Below are 19,744 nucleotides of genomic sequence, written 5' to 3'. Positions count from 1 at the left end.
CATATGGTTTAGCGACTGAAAATTGAGTCTTGCCTTCTGTTTTCAATTTGTTCATGACTCAATGACTCAATATATGTGTCTGAACTTTAATATTCCATTCTGGAAACTAGAATTTAAAATCCTTGTTCATATGTAACTCTGTCAGAAAATGATAGGAAAATGTGTAATACCAGGCTTTTGAATATGTGCCAGGCTCTCCTGTGATACAGTACGGAAGCATACATATATAGATATATACAAGCATATATATATATATACACACACTTCCGTAATGTGTGTGTGTGTGTATATATATATATATATATATATATATATATATATATATATATTACCCCTCTGTTATAAAAGATACCTAAATGAGGGTATTACAAATCAGATTTTTGAAGCAAGAAGGTAGTTACAGGTTGACAGAAAACTTCTAACTGAGCCTAGAAAAATTATAACATAAAAAGGGAGTGAACAAAGGCAAAGTTGGTGAGAGTACAAGGCATTGGAGTGAGTTTTAGATCATGATTAAACCAACTGAACCATCTGCTAGTGCTTCCAGTCAGTACTACTGCAAACCATAAAGGAAGGTACAGGTGAAGTGTGAAATCTATTCATTGTATATAAATTTAAAAACAATGATGAAAAGAGGCAAAACCCCTAAAAGAGAGCTCCTAACTTCTGAGACATTATCACCTGTTTTGTGCTGTGTGTACTCTCTTGTTTATAATCTTTGCACCATGCACTACGTATCCCATATAAAATAAATTCTGTTACACTTTGCTTCACCTATTCTGCCCTTTTCCACAAGCAGAAAAAACCATGTGTTTTGATATTTGGTTTTCTTATTACAGAACTGAATTTAAGACAGTGTGTGAAAGACTGCTGTCATATGTTAGCACAGCATTTTATTGAGTACCCATGCAAAACACATAGTGCAGTATTGACCAGTTGAAGTGATATGCAGGGAAACTGGTGAATTTGGAAGTACAATGAACATTTTTTCCCTAGAATCTTCTGGTTTCATGTGTTGGTAGTCATCAGCTATATGTGATGAAAGCCCTTCTGCTTTTTGGAGTTCACCCCCAGAGTTAATGGAATCTGTATGAAGCTTTGAGACATGAAAAAGTCGTCATCTGTTTTCTTTATTTTGTAAAGGATATTCCACAAGTGAACACCACTGAGAAGTTTAACAAATTCATGTATTCAAAAATATGCTGTCTAGACTAGTATAATCATTGGTCAGTGATTTAACTTATTGCTTAATGTATTAATTTTACCTTAGAAAGAAGGTTAAATTTGGAATTTTATTAAATACCCCTTTCCGTTGAATTTATAGCTTGAGGGAGCTGTTTTTAGCTAGTTGCCATGTAGCATTAGCATTTACTGGATGAGATGTGTTGATTCAGGAGGTTGTCTGTGGAGTGTTTGCCCCGTGAGGGTCATATTAAACTTGAGAGAAGCTTTTTGAGCAACAGAGCATCTTGGAGACAGTATATCACACTGATAGATACAGGGCTCTTCGGTGAAGACCAGGGGTGGAATTATGGCTGAGTCCCAGTTACTGCTGTGGTGCTAAGGAGCCTCCAGGGAGTTGATCTAAGATAAAAGGGGTTAAAGAGAGGGGAAAGAAAGGTTTCCAGAATCCTGTGTTACTGAAAGCATACAGCACAAGTCACAGATACACATCATCAACTGCAAATGATCATTCTTTTCAAAATATTCTTTAATGTTGTAGAGTGAAGGAAGGACTCATTTGACCATGTGTTGTCTTGTAACCATGCAGAAGAGAGTCTATGGTATCGTATGACTAGCGAGCCCGCCTTCGGATGGCCCTCTGCTTTGTTATTAGTGTGGTTAGGCAGTTTTGTAACACAGCTGAAAGAACAAGAGGGGATAGGTGTGGGAAAGGCATTTGGCTCAACAGTTAAGCTGTCACTTAGGAAATCCATCCCATATTAGAGCCCCTGGACTTGAATCCAGGGACTGCTTCCCAGCTTCCCAAGAATGTGAACACTGGGAGGCAGCAGGTGATGGCTCAGGTGCTTGGGTCCCTGCCATCCTCATGGGAGACAAAGATGGAGTTTCCTATTTCTGGCTTTTACCTGATCTAGTCCCAGCTCCTATATTCACTGCCCAATGGAATCTATATATGGAAGAGCTCTCTTTTTCTTTCTTTATGCCCCATACCTCTGTCCATCTCTCTTAGTTTCCTCTCTGTCTCTTCTTTCAAATCAATAAAACAAAATAATTTAAAATTAATGTTTTGGCATGCATTAGGGACTTTTATATTGACTGTCAGAACTGATTTCCCTTCAGAATTTGGATTGTCAATTACATTATATTCTTTAATGTAGAAAGCTAGATATAAAGATTAAATGAAACTGTGGTTTTATATGTTATAAACTCATAACATCCAGTTTAATTTTTGCCCATTTTTATATCCATATACTTATTACTGAATTTGTTTTGAGTTTCTATCCAGCTTTGAAACAAACACTGCTATAATAGGCTCATCCACATTTTATCTGTCGGAAAAATTTACTAGATAACCAGAGTCTTCATACCAGTTTAGTTTAGCAGCATATTCTTTAGTTTCACTCATTCTTGCTAAGCCTTCCGGAACATCCCAATACATTTTACAGGTAGATGGCATCAAGCAGGCCATGTATACTCTATTATGCAACTCATATGAATAAGGAAATATGAAAATGGATCACTATATAAAATACTTCAGGAAAACAAAATTTAGTGTTTTTTAGGAATGAGAATTAAGGCTGAAAATGCTATTTTCAACTCCTTATATGTACTTATCCTTCGAGAAAAATACAATGTTGGCAAGCTTCGCTTCCTTCAAGAAGAAAACAAAGTAAATAGAGTTCAAGTGTGGTGGTGTTGCTAAAACGACAATGGGCGATGTTGGTGGGTAGGGTCTAAAATCAGGACTGCTTCACTATTCATTTGCTGTTTCTGTTACACCAAGAGTTAAATTAGAAAGATTCTTCAATACTTGCTTCACTAAATTCCCTCCATGTTTTCAATTAGACAAGCAAAAGTACAGGTGGGAATGTGCTGAATATGAATCTGTCTTGCTGTTTGGCGGGGGCAGGAGGGACTTTAGCATGAAAATACCAATGCCATTGTGTTGCAGGGAACAATAAGGAAATACAGTAGTTCAGGAATGAAAATGTTAAATTAAATGGACCATGTTGAACATTGCTGTTGATCCTGAGGAACAGTTTTTCCAGTATATGGAGCATTTCAACTCTATCCAGCATATGTTCTCCACAGTTTTCTCTGCTCTAATTCATCTGTGTTTTTCGACAGCTCCAGATGGCGTGCTGCCTCCCAGGCTTTCATCTGCCACTCCAACCAGTCTTCAGGTTGTCTGGTCTACACCAGCTCGTAACAATGCTCCCGGCTCTCCCAGATACCAACTCCAGATGAGGCCTGCCAATTCCACCAATGGATGGTTAGAGTGAGCATTCTGCCTTGCATGCTCTCCCATCAGCTGGGCTGTGCAATTCACACATAAACTTTTTTTAAAGACTGGATCAATTCTCATGTAACACAAGCATGGGTTACCTTTTGAAAGTTCAAAGAAAAATAAGTGAAAAAGCTCAATGCAGCCATTTGTTTTGCAGAAAATAATCCATTTTCCACTTACAGAAGTAACAGAGTGACACTTCTTCACACTAAATTTTTCATGAACATGAACCTGAATCCAATAAAATGTTGTCTGCACTGTAGCTAAGAGATTATAACACTAATTTTATAAACTGTACAGGACAATCAGTCTCAATACTAGTAGAATTTACAGCTCACATAAACACAGGCTTTTAAATCCTTGGCCAAATGGCCAATACTTCAAAACGGGCATTCCTTGAGCAAATGAAATACCTAAATGTATGTCAATTATATTCTGGACATTCCTTTCAATAATATTTTATTTGCCTTTATTTGACTAGCTAAAGCTTCTATATTAACATTTCTTCTCCATATAGGTTGTTTTCGATTCCTTCTGCATCCTTAAGCTCTCAAGTGAAAGAACTTCAGCCGTTCACAGGGTATGAGTTTCGGTTGGTTGCCTGCAATGGATTTGGCAGTACACATAGCTCTTGGATCTCATTCATGACCACAGAGGACAGTAAGTATTCTAAGCAATTCACAGCCAAATGTCTTATGATAAGGAGTCTTAAATGTCTTCAGTTTTTCCAAAGCAAATGAATTACACTCTTTTGTTTCCCATCATTTCATAACACTAAACTTTTGGTGGGCAACAGAGAGGGTAAGAGTAGCTGATCATTCTAGAAAGCAAAAAAAGCAGAGCTTGAAGTATAAACCTCCAGACAGGCTACAGCACTTTTATACTACATCATGACTTCCCATGCTATCCTACAGGGTACTCTTTAGTGTCTTGAGAGAAAATGGTTGCCATCTTCTGCTCTGGGACTGAGAGTTCTCTGCTTTGGAAGAATTCCAGGAAACAGAGAGAAATGAAATGGGACTCTCAATTCATAAAGGGACTTAAGAGCATCCGCATTCATTTTCTTGAAATGGAGTCTGTTGTACTTATATTCAAAAGACAACTTCGAGGATGAAGAAGTCTAGTTGGAAAATGGTGATCCTCTGAGAATTACGAAGGGTAGATTGGAGATTGTCTTATTCAACTGGTTCTCTAGTGCTTCAACAAAATCTTCTGCTTGATGCACGTATTTTCCCTGAGTTGTGTCTGAGAAACACTTGACTATGCTTGATTTTATACAAATTACGTCTATGGAAGCATATACTCTTAGAAAAGTTGGAAATTAAATCAACCCTCAGAGAGTTGTGAGGACACTGTATCTTTAAACAATAAGGTTTTTCGGGTTAATCTTGTCAAGTCTTTTAATCACAGTCTTCTTGGGAGATGTTGTTCTCTTGGCCAATTGCCATTCTGGCTCTATATGCGATGAGGACCAGAGTGACATTGGAAAGTTTAGGTATTAATGCAAAAAGTACAAGCTCTCAAATCATTTGTGTAGTGGATTGTTTTATTTCTAGAACACCTTTAATAATACTATTTTATTGAAGATGTTGAATAAGACAGAATTAGAGCAATCTGCTTTCCTTAAAGTTTATTTTATTGTGAAAAATCATTATGAGCAATAATGTATAATACTTCATCCATTTCTCCCAATTGATAATTACTCCCTGGGAGCAAGTTAGGTGCTTTACAAGGGCAAATGCAATGTTTTTAGTCTCAAAGGTACCATTTAGTAAATTATCAGCTCCGTCCAATAAATGGCGTCCAAGGCCCCGAGAAGCAGTGAGGCGCTGCCTTTGGAGGGAGCATTACATACCCCCTGGGGAGCCTGATGCCATGGTCACTGATGACATTCAGTTTTATGAACCGAGGTGCTCACATTTACCATAGAATGTTGGAGAAACAGTTAAAACATATCTGAAGTTTTCAGTTCCTTCTTAGAGATAACAGCATCCTGGATGACATCTAAAAATAAATATTCTGCCGCTTGCAGAAATGATGGTTTAAGAGAGTGTTTGATTGGAGGAAATGAGAAGGGAATTCATTTTGCTTTTTTTTTTTCTTGCCACCAACGTTTCTATTCCCTTATAAATTAATACGATACAATGGGATTTTCTCAGTTACTATGCCCACAATCCTTATGGAATGGAGGTCCTCCCAGTCCAGGAAGGAAGATATAAAATATATTTTAAAAGAAACCCAGGGCCCAGCACAGTAGCCTAGCGGCTAAAGTCCTCACCTTGAGCATGCCAGGATGCCATAAGGGTGCCAGTTCTAATCCTGGCAACCATACTTCCCATCCAGCTTTCTGCTTGTGACCTGGGAAAGCAGTTGAGGACGGCCTAAAGACTTGGGCCTGGACCCATGTGGGAGACCTGGAAGAGGTTCCTGGCTCCTGGCTTTGGACTGGCTCAGCTCCGTCTGTTTCAGCCACTTGGGGAGTGAATCATTGGACGTAAGATCTTCCTCACTGTCTCTCCTCCTCTCTGTATATCTGCATTTGCAATAAATATAAATAAATATGAAAAAGAAACCCAAAAATTTAGGAATGTTGTCAAGTGCAAATTAGCATAGCATCCTCTGTTCAGAAAACTTCACTTTCCATCTCCTTCATAGAGTTTATGCATTTAGTATTTTAGTCCACCCTGCCATCTTTATGACTTTTAAACACCTATGTTGGAAAAGGGGATAATAATCCTTCATTTTTTCCTCACATAAAGTTAGTAACACTTTATTTGCTATGCATAGCAGATATCAACTCAAGAAACTCTGCCTTAGCTTTTCTTCCAATCCTTTCCTGGAGCTGGGGAACTCCTCCTTCCTCTGCTCTGTGTGGGCGTGTGATGCGCAACAGGCAGGAGCCAGAGCTGCCCCATGACCCACCGGTGAAGTTATTACCACCAGCTCCCTCTGAGATGTGGCGACAGTGCACTTCATACTTTGGATGTCAGTGGAGATGGATTCCATCTCTGAAAGGATATGCAATTGAGTTGACAAAGACTGCGTGATTGGCATTGGGCACAAGCAGTTTCTCTGTCAAGACCACAAAGCACTGTGTATAAAAGCACCCATGTTGACAGCTCCATGCCACAGTCACACTTCATACTTGATCCTGGGCAGCACCTCCTGCTCAGCAAAGTGCAATTTTCAATGTCGAAATTCCACATATCATCTTACAGACTGAAGGAGGGAAGTCACCTCGTGCCCACGTCTGAATCCCATAGCATCAACAGGCATCTCTCTGCAGCAGCCACAGACTCAAACTTCCTAGTGCTAAAATAGGTCACGAATAGCAATGTTTTTAGTGTGATATTTCAAAACAGTGATTTTCATCAAGCCTGTGACGCAGCTGAGATCGGAAAGAGAAAACTAGGCAAGAAATGAGCGACAGCCAGAGAAGCAAATGCTCAGATGGCAAGAGATATTCTCTTGGATAACAAAATAATATTAATAATACTTAATAATACTTTTACTTAATAATACTTTTTTCAAATAATTTGTTATTTACATTACTGTGCTACCAGTACCCACTTACATGCATTTTTGAAAATTTAGTGTGCTAATGACAAATAGTAATGAGGCACATTTCCTATGGATATTTTAAATCCTGTTAAATATGTGTGAATAAGAGATGTTTTTCCAGCTAACGTGATCAGTATAGTGTTGACTGTTTGCAACCAAATAAATACAAACAACATACACCTTTTTCCAAGGCCCTTCCTCATCTGAAGTTTGTAAAAATGCATTAAGGTTGTGTTGAGCTTGAGAGCGCATGATGAGTAAGACACCTACCTTCCTGGCAACTCAAGTTTTTGATATCTTTAAATGAGAAATAACTGCCACTCCTGATATTATTATTTTTTCTCTCTTCTGCTTGTTTATAATTTGTTTGGGTATGGTTTATAAATCTAGAAATTATATTTGGCAGAAAGGGCATGTTTTTTAATCCACCTTTCCTTAAAAAAATGTGGATTTCTCAGACCAACAAAAGTCAAGTGTTTTATTCTATGTCTTCTAGGTAATAAGGTTGAATGTGAAAGATCTAGTGATTTCAGTCATTTTCATGGACAATATATGATGTAGACAAATAATGACACCAACTAATGAATTTAAATTTGTTTCCTAATAAAAGGTTTGCTCGCTCCCAAAAAACAAAAACCAAACCAAGCACTCCTTCATTAATTCAAAATAAGCTAGTTGTCATATTTTTAAAAATTTGATGATGTCTCTAAATGTTTTTAAAATGTCACTTTTATATGCTCATCCACTATTAAGAGGCATTATTAACACTGCTGGGATTTAAGCAGTTGATTCTGGTGGCTTACTTACACAGTTTTTCTATTCATTTTTTATTTTATTAGTAGCCTTATTACTCATGGATGTTGAGTAGGACATGGTAAAAGATGAGACGACGTAACTTAGCTACAGAGTGATATTTCAAGTGCCGTCAGCATCCTGTATTAACTCGTGGCTTTCAGTCTTACTCTTTTCTCCACTCGCGTTGTTACACTCTGAACAGAGGATGCAGAAATGAGGGAAATCATGCTCGTGTCTGGGCTCTGCTTAGCTTTCCTCCCTCAGAACATTCAGCTCTGAGATTGTCATAGCAATTTACAAAAGAACAGTCATTCCTTGGAATGTGACATAGTGTCTTTGCAAGGTCAGTTGAACTCTACATTGAGCACATCAACTTTCTTCCTCTTTCACTAACAAAACATTGCTCACTCAGCAAATCCAAACTCACGTGTGACCTCCCCTGTGAAGTCTTCCCTTCTCGTTGGTTTCTTCCAATTTGGGTTTCTAAATACTTGTGTATGGCCAATCTCTCAAGATCCAGAGCTCCTTCTTACCTATTTTGGGATTAACAGTACCAGAAATTGAAAGTGGAAATCCTGATTCAAAGGAGTTTAAATAAATCCATAAAAAATGAGCCAAGTGAGCATTAGCTGAGCACCTGCTTCATACCAGGGATGAAAGTGACAAGGACAAATGAAACACTTTTCTTTCTTTAAAGCATCCTTATCTGGTAAGGAGCATACCTGGAAAAACCACAGTTAGAGGACAGAATTGAGCCAACCGCTGGGGCAAGTCCACACAGAGAGACACTGCCCCTATGTGGAATGAAGAGAGTCAGTCTAGGAGAGGTCATAGACACATGTGGAGTTCATTTTGCTCCCACATTGCTCATGTACTTTATCTGTGTTGATGCAGAAGAATGAAGAAAAACCAGACACTGAGGGAAATGGTCTCTGATCTAAGAGGCACAGAGGAGGCTTTTAAGGGGAAGATTCACCAGCTGCAGCCCCTGAGTATGAAACAGGGAGGCTAGGGAAGAGAAGATCGGAGGAAATCCCAGAAGTGATCCCCATGCTTTGCTGTGGTTGGGGGCAGGCTGCTGGCTGTCGCTTTGAGTCAACATTGGCTGTCTTGGCTAGTTTACAAATGCTCTAATCAGACAGCCCTCTGCTAGTCCCAAACCATGTGCTCTTCAAATTAGGGGTATTGGGGTAGGACACAGAAAAAGAATACAAAAGGAAAGCCATTTTTCTGTTGATACCCTTACAGCCTGTAATGAGAATAAAACAGTCTCAATTCTGGTGATGAGGAACGGAAGTCAAGAAGTTGTGGTGTGAAGTTTGAGAAATCAATCCAGATTATTCCATTTTAAATAGGATTTTCCAAATCATTTAAAAAATGGATATGTGCTCATAAGAGAATGGTAACCTCAGAAATAATACTGAATGACAAGCATCTTGTTATGATTGGTATTTAGAATTAAAATCTCAACAAGAATCTTTAGGATAAGACAGTTCTATGCAAGAGGAAGGTACATTTTTAAATGAGGATGGAGTGCATTTTAGCATATTTTATGTTAGAAAGAAATATGAACGTTTCAATTGTGATGTATGAATATTTTGTTTTCTCCATCTCCGGTCATTTTAACTATTACCTTCTGAATGCTGACTTATTTGTACTTTCCAGTAATTCTGTGGGTATCTAGTTTATATGTAACAGAAAATCCGTGATTGAAAATAACATTTATCTGCTGATTTTGAGAGCAAATTTTCTGTTTGCCATTACATATTTTGTTCTCTCTTACATAATTCCCCCCCCAAGTTCTTACATCTTCAGAATAAAAGCAAGTATTACAATTTTATATCCTAATATTTGAGACATATTTGAACTAAAAGTGACCGACAGAAAATTATTTGAAAGAATGAGTGAATTAAAGAATATGCTGTTTTTCGTTAGTTTTCCTTCTGAGCTTCTGTACCTGACTTGGGTGTGAAAAGTTTTCTGCCCTGTCAAAGTTGGAACTTGAAAGGTCTGTGTTCCTCACTGACTGTGTCTACTGAACAATCTGAGTCTTTAGCAATCGAGATCTTGGCCCTTTAAGCATTTAGTTTAAGAAATGAGCAATAACTAATTCTCTCATAGCTGCCTGTTATGAGCAAGGCATTTTTGACAGGAAATGCAAATCTATTCTCTCATTTAATCAGAGTTGCTCTCTGCTGACCGCTCACTAAATGTTTTAGAAAACTATTTTTGGATTTTTAGCTAGGGGAGCAAAATGAAACTCAATATTTAAATACTCTCTGCGGACTGCATAAGGGGACCGGAGCTCATTGACATCCATTGCTATTTAATGTCATGAAATTGAAGAGTCTCAAATCCAAAATCTTGGGGAACTCAACTATCTGAAAACTGCTTGCTATTAACAAACAATATAGGTGTTTGTCTTTTTCCTGTAATCATATTTTGGAGGATTTTGTATAGCATGTGCCTATAAAAATATTCAATAATGCTAAAATAATGCAGAGATTCTTTTAATCATGTTATTCTGCTTGTTTTGATAATGTCACTGAAACTCCTCATTTCTATGACAGGCAAAAGCAGTACAAAGGACAGAGGAACTGCTTGGCGTAGATAATACCCACTCAGGGGTCTTTATTGTGGACTGTGTAGTAAATACAGTGCATAGACGATGTTTGGAAAAGTTCAGATAAAGGTTTGTTTAAACGCTAGAGCTGAAGAGAGTGATGGCTTCATTGGGACTTTTTTTTGCATTCGTCTATTCTCATATTTTATTTTCTGCCCAAATATTGAGGAAGTATTCACTGCTGTTCAAATCACAATATACACTAGTTCTGCAAGTGAAAGCATACTTCCTAATTTATTCTCTGCTATCCAGATATTAGAATACAAGGAGGAATCATCACTCCTGAATATTCATTATCCTACTTGTAGACCACTAAATAGAATCTTGTAGTACAGCATCTTTCTAGTCTCCACAATCCTTCATGGGAAATAAGAGTGCCTCTGTTGCAAGCCTATTTGTTTTTTTTTTTTCATCAATTGTCAAAAAGCTGTACACGCATTTTTGTGTAAAACTGCTGTACACATTATTAATACCTGTTTTGGGATACAACTGTTGTACTTCTTTGTTAGCACAGCGTTGGTATTTATTTTATTGGCCCTCTTGCACTTGGGTCCTTTATTACGAACTGTCAAAATTCTTTGGAGAAGTGGTTGTGGTTATAAATAATAAATTTATAAAGGAATTCATGATTAAAGGGAAGATAGCACCAACCACTTGGCTCTCTAGCTAACATATTAGTAGTGTGTAATCAAACGTCTACATTAACAATTAGCATATAAAGGATCATTATATATAATCATATGTGCCACTTGATTTTTAATTCATTGGCAAATTTATGGAGTTAATATTACTGAAATGAGCCTTTAAAACTCACCGAGTGAGCCTTTAATTAGAATGATAAAAAGTTGCTTGGGGCAAGAATGAGAACATAACATGGAATCTGATAAATCATGTGTAATTCTAACAGCAAACAAATGTAGAAGAGCTCCAAAGACCACTGACAGGAAAGCTTCACAAGGTTCGTGGAAAGATGGAATTAAAAGATATTTATTTTGATACAGAAATTTATGCAGAGTTTTGAAGATGTGTTGAAGAACACTTACATGTTTTGAGCTCAAATTAATTTGCACCAAAATAAAATTCTTTTCCACTTTCCATGTACTTTTTGAAGCTTCTTTACACTTACATTCAAATTCTGAGTCACTCAACCTGTGTATAGCCACACACACACGCACACATGTGTACACATACTCTTTGCAGTATACACATTTCTGTGTAAAAGTAAACATACCCCTGTGTTAACAAGTGTTTGGTCTGTTTTAGGCCACGACTTGACCTTCCAAAGCTGATGAGCACAACAGCTTTCCATAAGGGATCTCTTAATTTGCCAAAATGGAACTACCTTCCATTAGTAATGCTGTAATAAAATGATCAGAAATATGAATCTGTGATCAGAACAGAAAGGTTGCTCCTGGTCCCAGCTCCGTGAGGGAGTTCTCTAAGCCATGACAGCCACGGAGACTGCTGTACACTTGTATTTCCATCACCGGCCAGCTGAGCTGTGTGCCTGTCATACTTCCCAGTCGCCCCTCCAGTGACAGCTGCATTGACAACATGTTATACTCCACATTGATTTTACAGTTAAGGAGCTGATTGTGATATATAGGGATTTTAAGAATTCAGCTGAGAGGCTGACTTTTGCCTTTTATCATTCCATTAAAATTTTATAACCATCTTTTTCATGTCATTTCATCCATGAATTCTTACTTTAGAAAGTGATAGCTACTGCTGTGAGCATAACTTTTCTCATGTTCAGAGCTTTTTATTGTATTAGCAAACTACCCCAATTATAGTTATTACTCATGTTTTACATAATTGTGGTGACCCTTTCAACCATGCAGTAGCAGGCCAGTTGATTTGTATATAGAATTAGATGATTCGGCTTATCATTTTAAAGCACTAAATTGAAAGAGTGCCAGGAGTCAGGTTTTAACACTTCCTTGGACAAAGGAGCTAATTAAGCTGCTTTCAGTCTCCTGAATCACAGGAGTTAAAGGAGTCTTCTGTAACAAGAACAGCCAGTCTACCCAGCCAGAGTGGAAAGCTAATAAAATGTATACTGGCTTTTAAGGGGGTGGGGAGGATCATGAAATTGAAATTGAACATCCCTTCTTTCCTAGGATAAGAGATCATCTTTAAGGCGAGGCACTGTTTGTGGGGATTTGAAGTGCAAGTTCATCTCATTATCGTGGAGGTTCTCCTACCTCACGAGCATCCTATTCAGGAGAAGTAAAAAAGCCATCCCCTTGTTTCAGAGAACAAACTGTACCATTGCTGCGTCTTTTCCCTGAAGAAGCTCGCAGTTTGGTAGTTCATGTATGAGGAATAATTATGCAAGACCTTGTGGAAAACCTGATAGGAAAGATTCTGATTTATAAATGTATGTTACTCTTTTTGGGGGGAGGAGAAGAAGGTAAGATAGGATTAGATATTACACACTTGAATCTCCTCCACTGATTTTATGAACCCCAGTCTCAGAAGAGTTTTTTTGTGTTTTTTTTTAATAATTTCAAAACATCATTGAGATCTTACAATACTCACACCGGCTTTTCTCTGAGCAACAGCCAAGTCTCGGTGACAAGCATAACGAAGACTGGAGCTATAGCCCCATTTTGACCTAATAATCCTTGCTGCTGCTACTCTGTATTGGAGAACAAAAGTGAAAAATATGTTGCAGTGTTTTTAAGTCTTTAAGATGACAGCTGATGACAGATGAAAACTGCAAAGTTCATTCAAATCAAAGTTGCTTTTTTTTAGGGTTTCTCTCCAATTTGAGTACATAGCCAATGATTCAGAAATGGGTTCATTTTGGGGTGAGTGCACCATAGTATCTTTCTCTTCAAAAATTTAATCATGATTTTACCATTAGTCCATTTTTTTTGACCAAAAGGTGAATCTTGTTGGGTGCAAAGGTGTTTCCCAAATGAACAACCATTATAGACATGAACTTCACAAAGCTATACCTTGCATTTGAAATACAAACAATTACCAAATCCAGATAGATCGTTTCTACAAGATTTTCAATAAAATCCAACGCTCACAGAAACATCTCATAAATAGCAAAATTGCTGTGGGCAGAAAAGGGGGACACAGTGTTTTCTTGATCTGTTGTAGCAATTTATAGATTTCGGGCTGTGGTTTATAAGAATGCTAAACGTTCTGGAATTACAGCTGTTACTGATCAGTGATTGAGCCAGATTTGTGTTATTGCACCATGTTCTTGCTTGTACCTAGAGAGCAGTAAAGCCTCAATATAATAAAAAGCACCTGCATTTTAAATGAAATTTCAATTGAAAAACTTAACAGCCCTTCAAATTGCAGAATTTAATGCAGCCCAGTAAAGCTTAAATAACACTTTGCCTCCACAGGCTGAGGGGCTTGAATTCAAGGTGACTTGATTGTGTCGCCTGGTGAAATTATTTACAATTAAGGAATTTCTCTGGAGGGCTGCAGAATATTTGCTGTTCCACAACACCTATGCCGGCATATGGTGGGCCTTTTTCAGTATTCATGGAGCCTCCTGAACCTTTATGATAATTGAATCAGTTAGAGTGCTGAGTGGAGCAGGCATAAAACCTGTTAACCTAAAGGTCAGATCTGTGCATTGTTTATTTATCAGTAGGTGAAACAGCTAAATTGGCAGCTTCTGTCACAGTCACAGTAAAAAATCACCTATAATATTACCAGGGAGTAGATAAATTGCAAAACATGGATTCGAATGATAAACAGACCCATGTATAATATGGAATATATAATGAGAGATGCCAAAGGATTTTACTGGGCTGTAAAATAGGCAGGTTTGTTATGATAGTGTTATTGATTATGATTAGTTCCTGGGGCTCCAGCAGAAGTCGGAACATAGGTTCTACAGTCTTCTTGTGTTTCTCTTCTAACACCTTTCTCTCTAAAAAAAATCTGTTATTAAGCTTTTATTCAGCTATAGCCGAAGTAATTTTGATACAGCTCTCTTAGAAAAAGTGGCAATTTTGATTCGGTAATATTCAACAAGTATTTTACCCAGATGGATGAGCACAGCAATGAGTAGCCACGGTCCCTGTCTCGATGGTAGTAGCTATTTACTTGTGCTTACGCCAAGTGCTCATCTTCATGCTATCCTAGGAGAGCTGCCATTCATTTCAGGTTCAGGTTGAAGAAGTACAGGAGTAACTGCTTGTTTTTCCCGTGCTTTATAGAACCTGGACCTATGGACCCTCCGATTCTTAAGGATGTAAAGTCAAGGATGATGTTGGTCACCTGGCAACAGCCTCCAAAATGCAACGGGATCATTACCCACTATAACCTTTACCAGCATGGACATCTGTACTTGAGGATGCCTGGAAATGTCACCAATGCAACAGTAATTGATTTACTCCCATATACAGCCTATAAGTTTCAGGTGGAAGCCTGTACAGCTGCAGGGTGCTCACTCTCCCCAGAGTCCCAGACTGTGTGGACACTTCCAGGGGCACCCGAAGGTATCCCAAGTCCAGAGCTGTTCTCTGATACTCCAACCTCTGTAATTATATCTTGGCAACCCCCTTCCCGTCCCAATGGCTTAGTGGCAAACTTCACAATCGAGAGAAGAGTCAAGGGGAAGGAAGAAGTTATTAGCTTGGTGACTCTCCCAGGAAATCATCCCATGAGATACATTGACAACACTCCTGCCCTTAGCCCGTGGACAAACTATGAATACCGCATACTGGTGAACACTCTAAATGGAGGTACCAACAGTAGTGCTTGGGCAGAAGTTACCACAAGACCCTCAAGACCTGCTGGGGTACAGCCACCTGCAGTGCATGTGCTGGGACCTGATGCAGCCAAGGTAAGAACCTGAGAGTTCTTTGGTTTTGCAGACTGAAGGAATTGACCCTGGTTTGACTCTGTGTTGAACAGAGCCATCTACTGACAAAACGAATGCAATTGTTTTAGGCATTCACTGGAGAAACTGGGTTTTGGCCTTTGGCCCAAACTATCTTGACTTCCATGTCAGCATTTCATTTCTCCCTGTATCCTCCTAATTACATTGTTGAGATGCTTCCATTTGCCTTGCACACCTGAAGTATTTTGAATGCCACAATGGGATGCTTAGTTTAAACACCATGTCAGATTTAAATAGGTCAGAAAATGAAAAGAGATGGGAAAATATGGGAGACTCAATTAGCATATTAGCAAAAGTTCTGGTGACCAATAGTCGAGTATTTTTTAATAATCAAAAATTGATGTGACCGGGAGCATAATGCTGGGCTTCCTAGGAAGCGATCCATTATTCACTTCATTCTATGGGGATTGAACTCAAGAGGACAGGATAACGACCATTGTTTTGGCTGGCATACAAACTTCATTCAAGGGAAATTAGTATAACCAAACAGGAGGGAGTTTTGTAGCTTAGAAGCCTCTTTTGTGTAAATACACACACGCTTCCATGGATTCAGGCTTGTACGACTGCCAAAAGCATTGGTGCAGTAGCTTGCTCACCAGAGCACAAAACAAAGGACATTTGCATAACAGCAAAGTTCATCTGTTGAAATTATTCCTTGGATCTCTGTTGAGTATTCTCTCTTTCCCACCAAAAATGAGCACTAGGTGATGCTAAATAGTGCAAATTCTTCCCATAATTTTACCTAAGGCCTAAAAGCTCCTTTTAAAAATCTCTTCATTCCTGGATGATACAGTCAACGGTGCACCGTGTTTGTTGCATCAGAAAAGCATAGTATTCTGTCATTTAAACACTAAGAGGAATTTAATTGTAAGATATACAATATTAATTGTATAAATTGGGGAGCCTTCAGCATTATTCTTCATCCAGAGTACAACAAAACTAAACGCACAGCAACAAAACCAACAACAAAAAAACAAACAAACAAATCAAGAGTTATTAATTCCAGAAAAGATTGTTCATCCATCTTTGAGGAATTCTGTAAAACTTTGGTGGTGGAACCAATCAATATGATATAAAGTAACAAACCCAGTGCCATCACACAGGCAAAGCCACATAATACACATTTTATCAATAGTTTTCCTAAAAGTAGTGGGCCTGGAGAAGATCAGCATTTTGGGAAGAATGATAGTTCAACATACAGTGCTCTTTAATTCAACATATATAAGCAGTGATCAGCGGTGTCTTGAACAAGATTCTTGCCTGCTTAATTTTTGCCCTCTTTTGATTTTGTACTCTTGTCCAAGAAGGAAGTGACATGCATGGCTAGACAACTCGCAAGACAAGTTTCGATTAGCTTGGCCAAAAGAGGTGAATGTAACAGGTCATGAGTTCATACCCACAAGACAATTGTAATCTTATGTCAGGAATTGAAGTGTCTTCCAGAAAGTGCTTGAACTATATGGTCATTATATACTGGCAATATTTTTAAATACAAAAAGTGCCATTAAGTTATCAGAAGAAAGAGCAGCAGGAATATGTAGCTGAATCTAGTGTTTGATATGTATTTAAGCAGAATTAAAATAACATATGTATGGTTTAGTGTTATAGACTCATAAGATTCTTTGCAAGATCTTTCCCAAAGTACATATGCTAGTGGTACAGCTTATCTGTTAAAAGCTGTTAAAAGCTGGTACATGATGGAAAACAAAAACTTCTCTTTAAAAGTATAAGATTGGGTCCAACACGGTAGCCTATCAGCTGAAGTTCTTGATATAAATGGGCCAGGATCCTATATGAGCTCCAGTTCTAATTCCGGCAGCCTTGCTTCCCATGTAGCTCCCTGCTTGTGGGCTGGGAGAGCAATTGAGAACAGCCCAAAGCCTCATGACACTGCACCCTCATGGGAGACCTAAAAGAAGCTCCAGGCTCCTGGCTTCAGATTGGCTCAGTTTCAGCCATTGCAGCCACTTGGGGAGTGAACTAGCAGATGGAAGATCTTCTTCTCTGTCTCTCTTCCTCTCTGTATATCTGCCTTTGCAATAAAAATGAGTAATTTTTTTAAAAAAAAGTACGAGATTTAAAAGTTAGGATTAGAAATAGGTAAAATATTTATGAAGGATTAAGCAGGATTGCCATTCATGCCTTAGTTATGAAATCTGTTCAGCAGTTAGCATGAAAAGTCATCCCAAATACGTATTAAGATGAAAAAAATGTCGATAATATTAGCAGCATCAGTAATAGTTTCACTTCTAACATTTAAGGAACATTGACACATCTTCACGGATGGTTATGTTAACCCCCTGGCAATACAACCTAGATCAAAATAAAGTCCCTGGTGTCATGGAGTTTATATTTTAGACAGAATGCAAACAAACAGACATATGATAAGGCTGAAAGTGGTTAAAACTTGTGGGGGAAAGAATCAGATTAGGAAGGATATGGAATACTAGCTGGTAGGATGACTGTGAGATGGTAGCCACTTAGATCTCCCTGTAACATGCTCTTTAGACAAAACATTCCCAAAAATTTGCAACAGATAGATAATTCGCTTGAATTACATCAACTTTCCCAGAAAGTAATCTGTCAATAAAGATTATATTTTGCATTGAAATTCTTGGTAATCTATTTAATGCTTAAAGACAAGCAATGATCTATATTGCATACAACTTCAAACAATGCTTTTAGAAGTGAAATAAGTAAAATAATAACTGAATAATTTGAGGGTCTTTTTTCCTATGAAAAGAAAACTGTACCTGAGAATCAAATGATTGTGTCCAATGTCTGTCCTTAAAAGACAAATTGTAGCATAATGGGTATGAAATAAAGTTTTTATTTGAAAATAGTGAAAAGAGACAGAATTTCCCAGATATAACAAAATATCTGCGTTATTTATATGAGCACAGTGAAGGCATTGAGAATACTCTGTAAACAATAGCTTTCCTTAAAGAAGGGGCCATGGAGTGAGGAAGAGGGAAGAAGGAATTCATTGCTAAACTTCTTGTATGTTTCTACTCTGATTGCAAAATGGAAATAATATATCCAAAATTTTAAAAGTAAGTTTACTAAAGAGGATGACACTTTGAAGCAGAGCATTAGCTTTATTTTAACAACAACTTGATGTAAACCATCCTTCTGTGTTAGCTTTGCGAAGGTGTATAGCTGCCACAATCAAATCTTCACACATCTTTCCAGATGGAACATTGTATCTACCACTGACTAAGTTATCTAAGAGTTAAGCAATTGTGTGTCTAGACAGGAAGGCGAGCACTGTCTCTTCACCTTAGCTCTGAAGAGCCCAAAGCCAGAGATGTTGTGTATGTTGCTCAGAGCCACCTGATTGTAGTGGAGTGGCTTGACTAAAATATCAAGGACATTCTTAGTCCATCCTCAGCGCATTCCATCAAGCTTCATAATCAGAGAGTTCTTTCCAAAGTTCATGAAAAGTGAGTATTTTTGAAATAACTACATGTGTTTCAAACCCTTTTTATACAAAAAAAGACCCTCTTAGCTCTTAGTTCTATTTGCCTACAAACACTTTAAAAAAATTCGAAAAATAAAAAAAAATGTCTATTGGTTTGGGCCACTTATTGTGGCGCAGCCAGTTAAACCTCTACCTGTGACACTGGAATCCCAATATGTGAACAGTTTCATTTCATGGCTGATCTGCTATCTATCCAGTTTCCTGCAAATATGCCTGGGAAATCAGTGAGACACGGCCTGAATCTGTACGTCACTGCTATGCAAGTGGGAGACGCAGATGGGGTTTCAGGCTCCTGGATTTAGACCAGCCCGGGGTGAAGTGTTTCTATCATTTGGAGAGTGAACTCATGGATGGAAAATATCTTTCTCATTATCTCTTCCTCCTCCTTTCTGCCATTCTCTTTTTCAATCAAATAAATGCATCTTTCCAAAAAATAAATAAAACTAAAAGCTTTAATTATCTATTGGAAAAATGTATCGATTTGAAAGGAAGAATCACAGAAGGAGAGAAAGAGGGTCCTGGATCATTTTAGAGCTGATTTTTGTGTAACATTTAAAAGGGGGGAGTCTTGCTTGTTACTGCTACAGGTAGCTATCCAATTGCCACAACCTCATTTGTTGAAGAACCAGTCTTTTCCCCTGGATTATTTTCCATTTTGTCAAAGAGCAGTTGGCTTGTACATGTGTTGGTTCACTTCTGGGAAAGAAAAGACTTCAATAAATGACTCGTTAAAATCTTTGAACTTCTATTTTTAACAATTATTTACTTTTAATATTTTCAGGAGGAGTATCTAATTAAACATTTTTTGTTAGCTTGCCGGTATTAGTAAAAATATTTTTCTCCATGTTAATAGTCATTTCACTAGTAGATTCATTTCTTCTAATTCATTGCTAAAAATATTTTTCTAAGTTTTTAGCTTTTCTTAAAATGAGA

General features: G+C 37.9%; 1 protein-coding gene across 1 annotated transcript in view; it reads left to right on the top strand.

Moving 5' to 3' along the window:
- Positions 1-19,744, top strand: part of USH2A (usherin) — a 641,433-nt gene that overhangs the window by 402,297 nt on the left and 219,392 nt on the right. The window contains exons 38-40 of the mRNA XM_004578639.2: positions 3,313-3,463; positions 3,990-4,132; positions 14,645-15,273. Coding sequence (XP_004578696.2) covers positions 3,313-3,463; positions 3,990-4,132; positions 14,645-15,273 — 923 coding nt within the window. The remainder of the gene's footprint in view (positions 1-3,312; positions 3,464-3,989; positions 4,133-14,644; positions 15,274-19,744) is intronic.

Source organism: Ochotona princeps, chromosome 10 (genome assembly GCF_030435755.1).
Source record: "Ochotona princeps isolate mOchPri1 chromosome 10, mOchPri1.hap1, whole genome shotgun sequence".
Taxonomy (NCBI): Eukaryota; Metazoa; Chordata; class Mammalia; order Lagomorpha; family Ochotonidae; genus Ochotona; species Ochotona princeps.
Note: the sequence above shows the minus strand (reverse complement) of the source record. Positions and strands in the feature narration are given on the sequence as shown.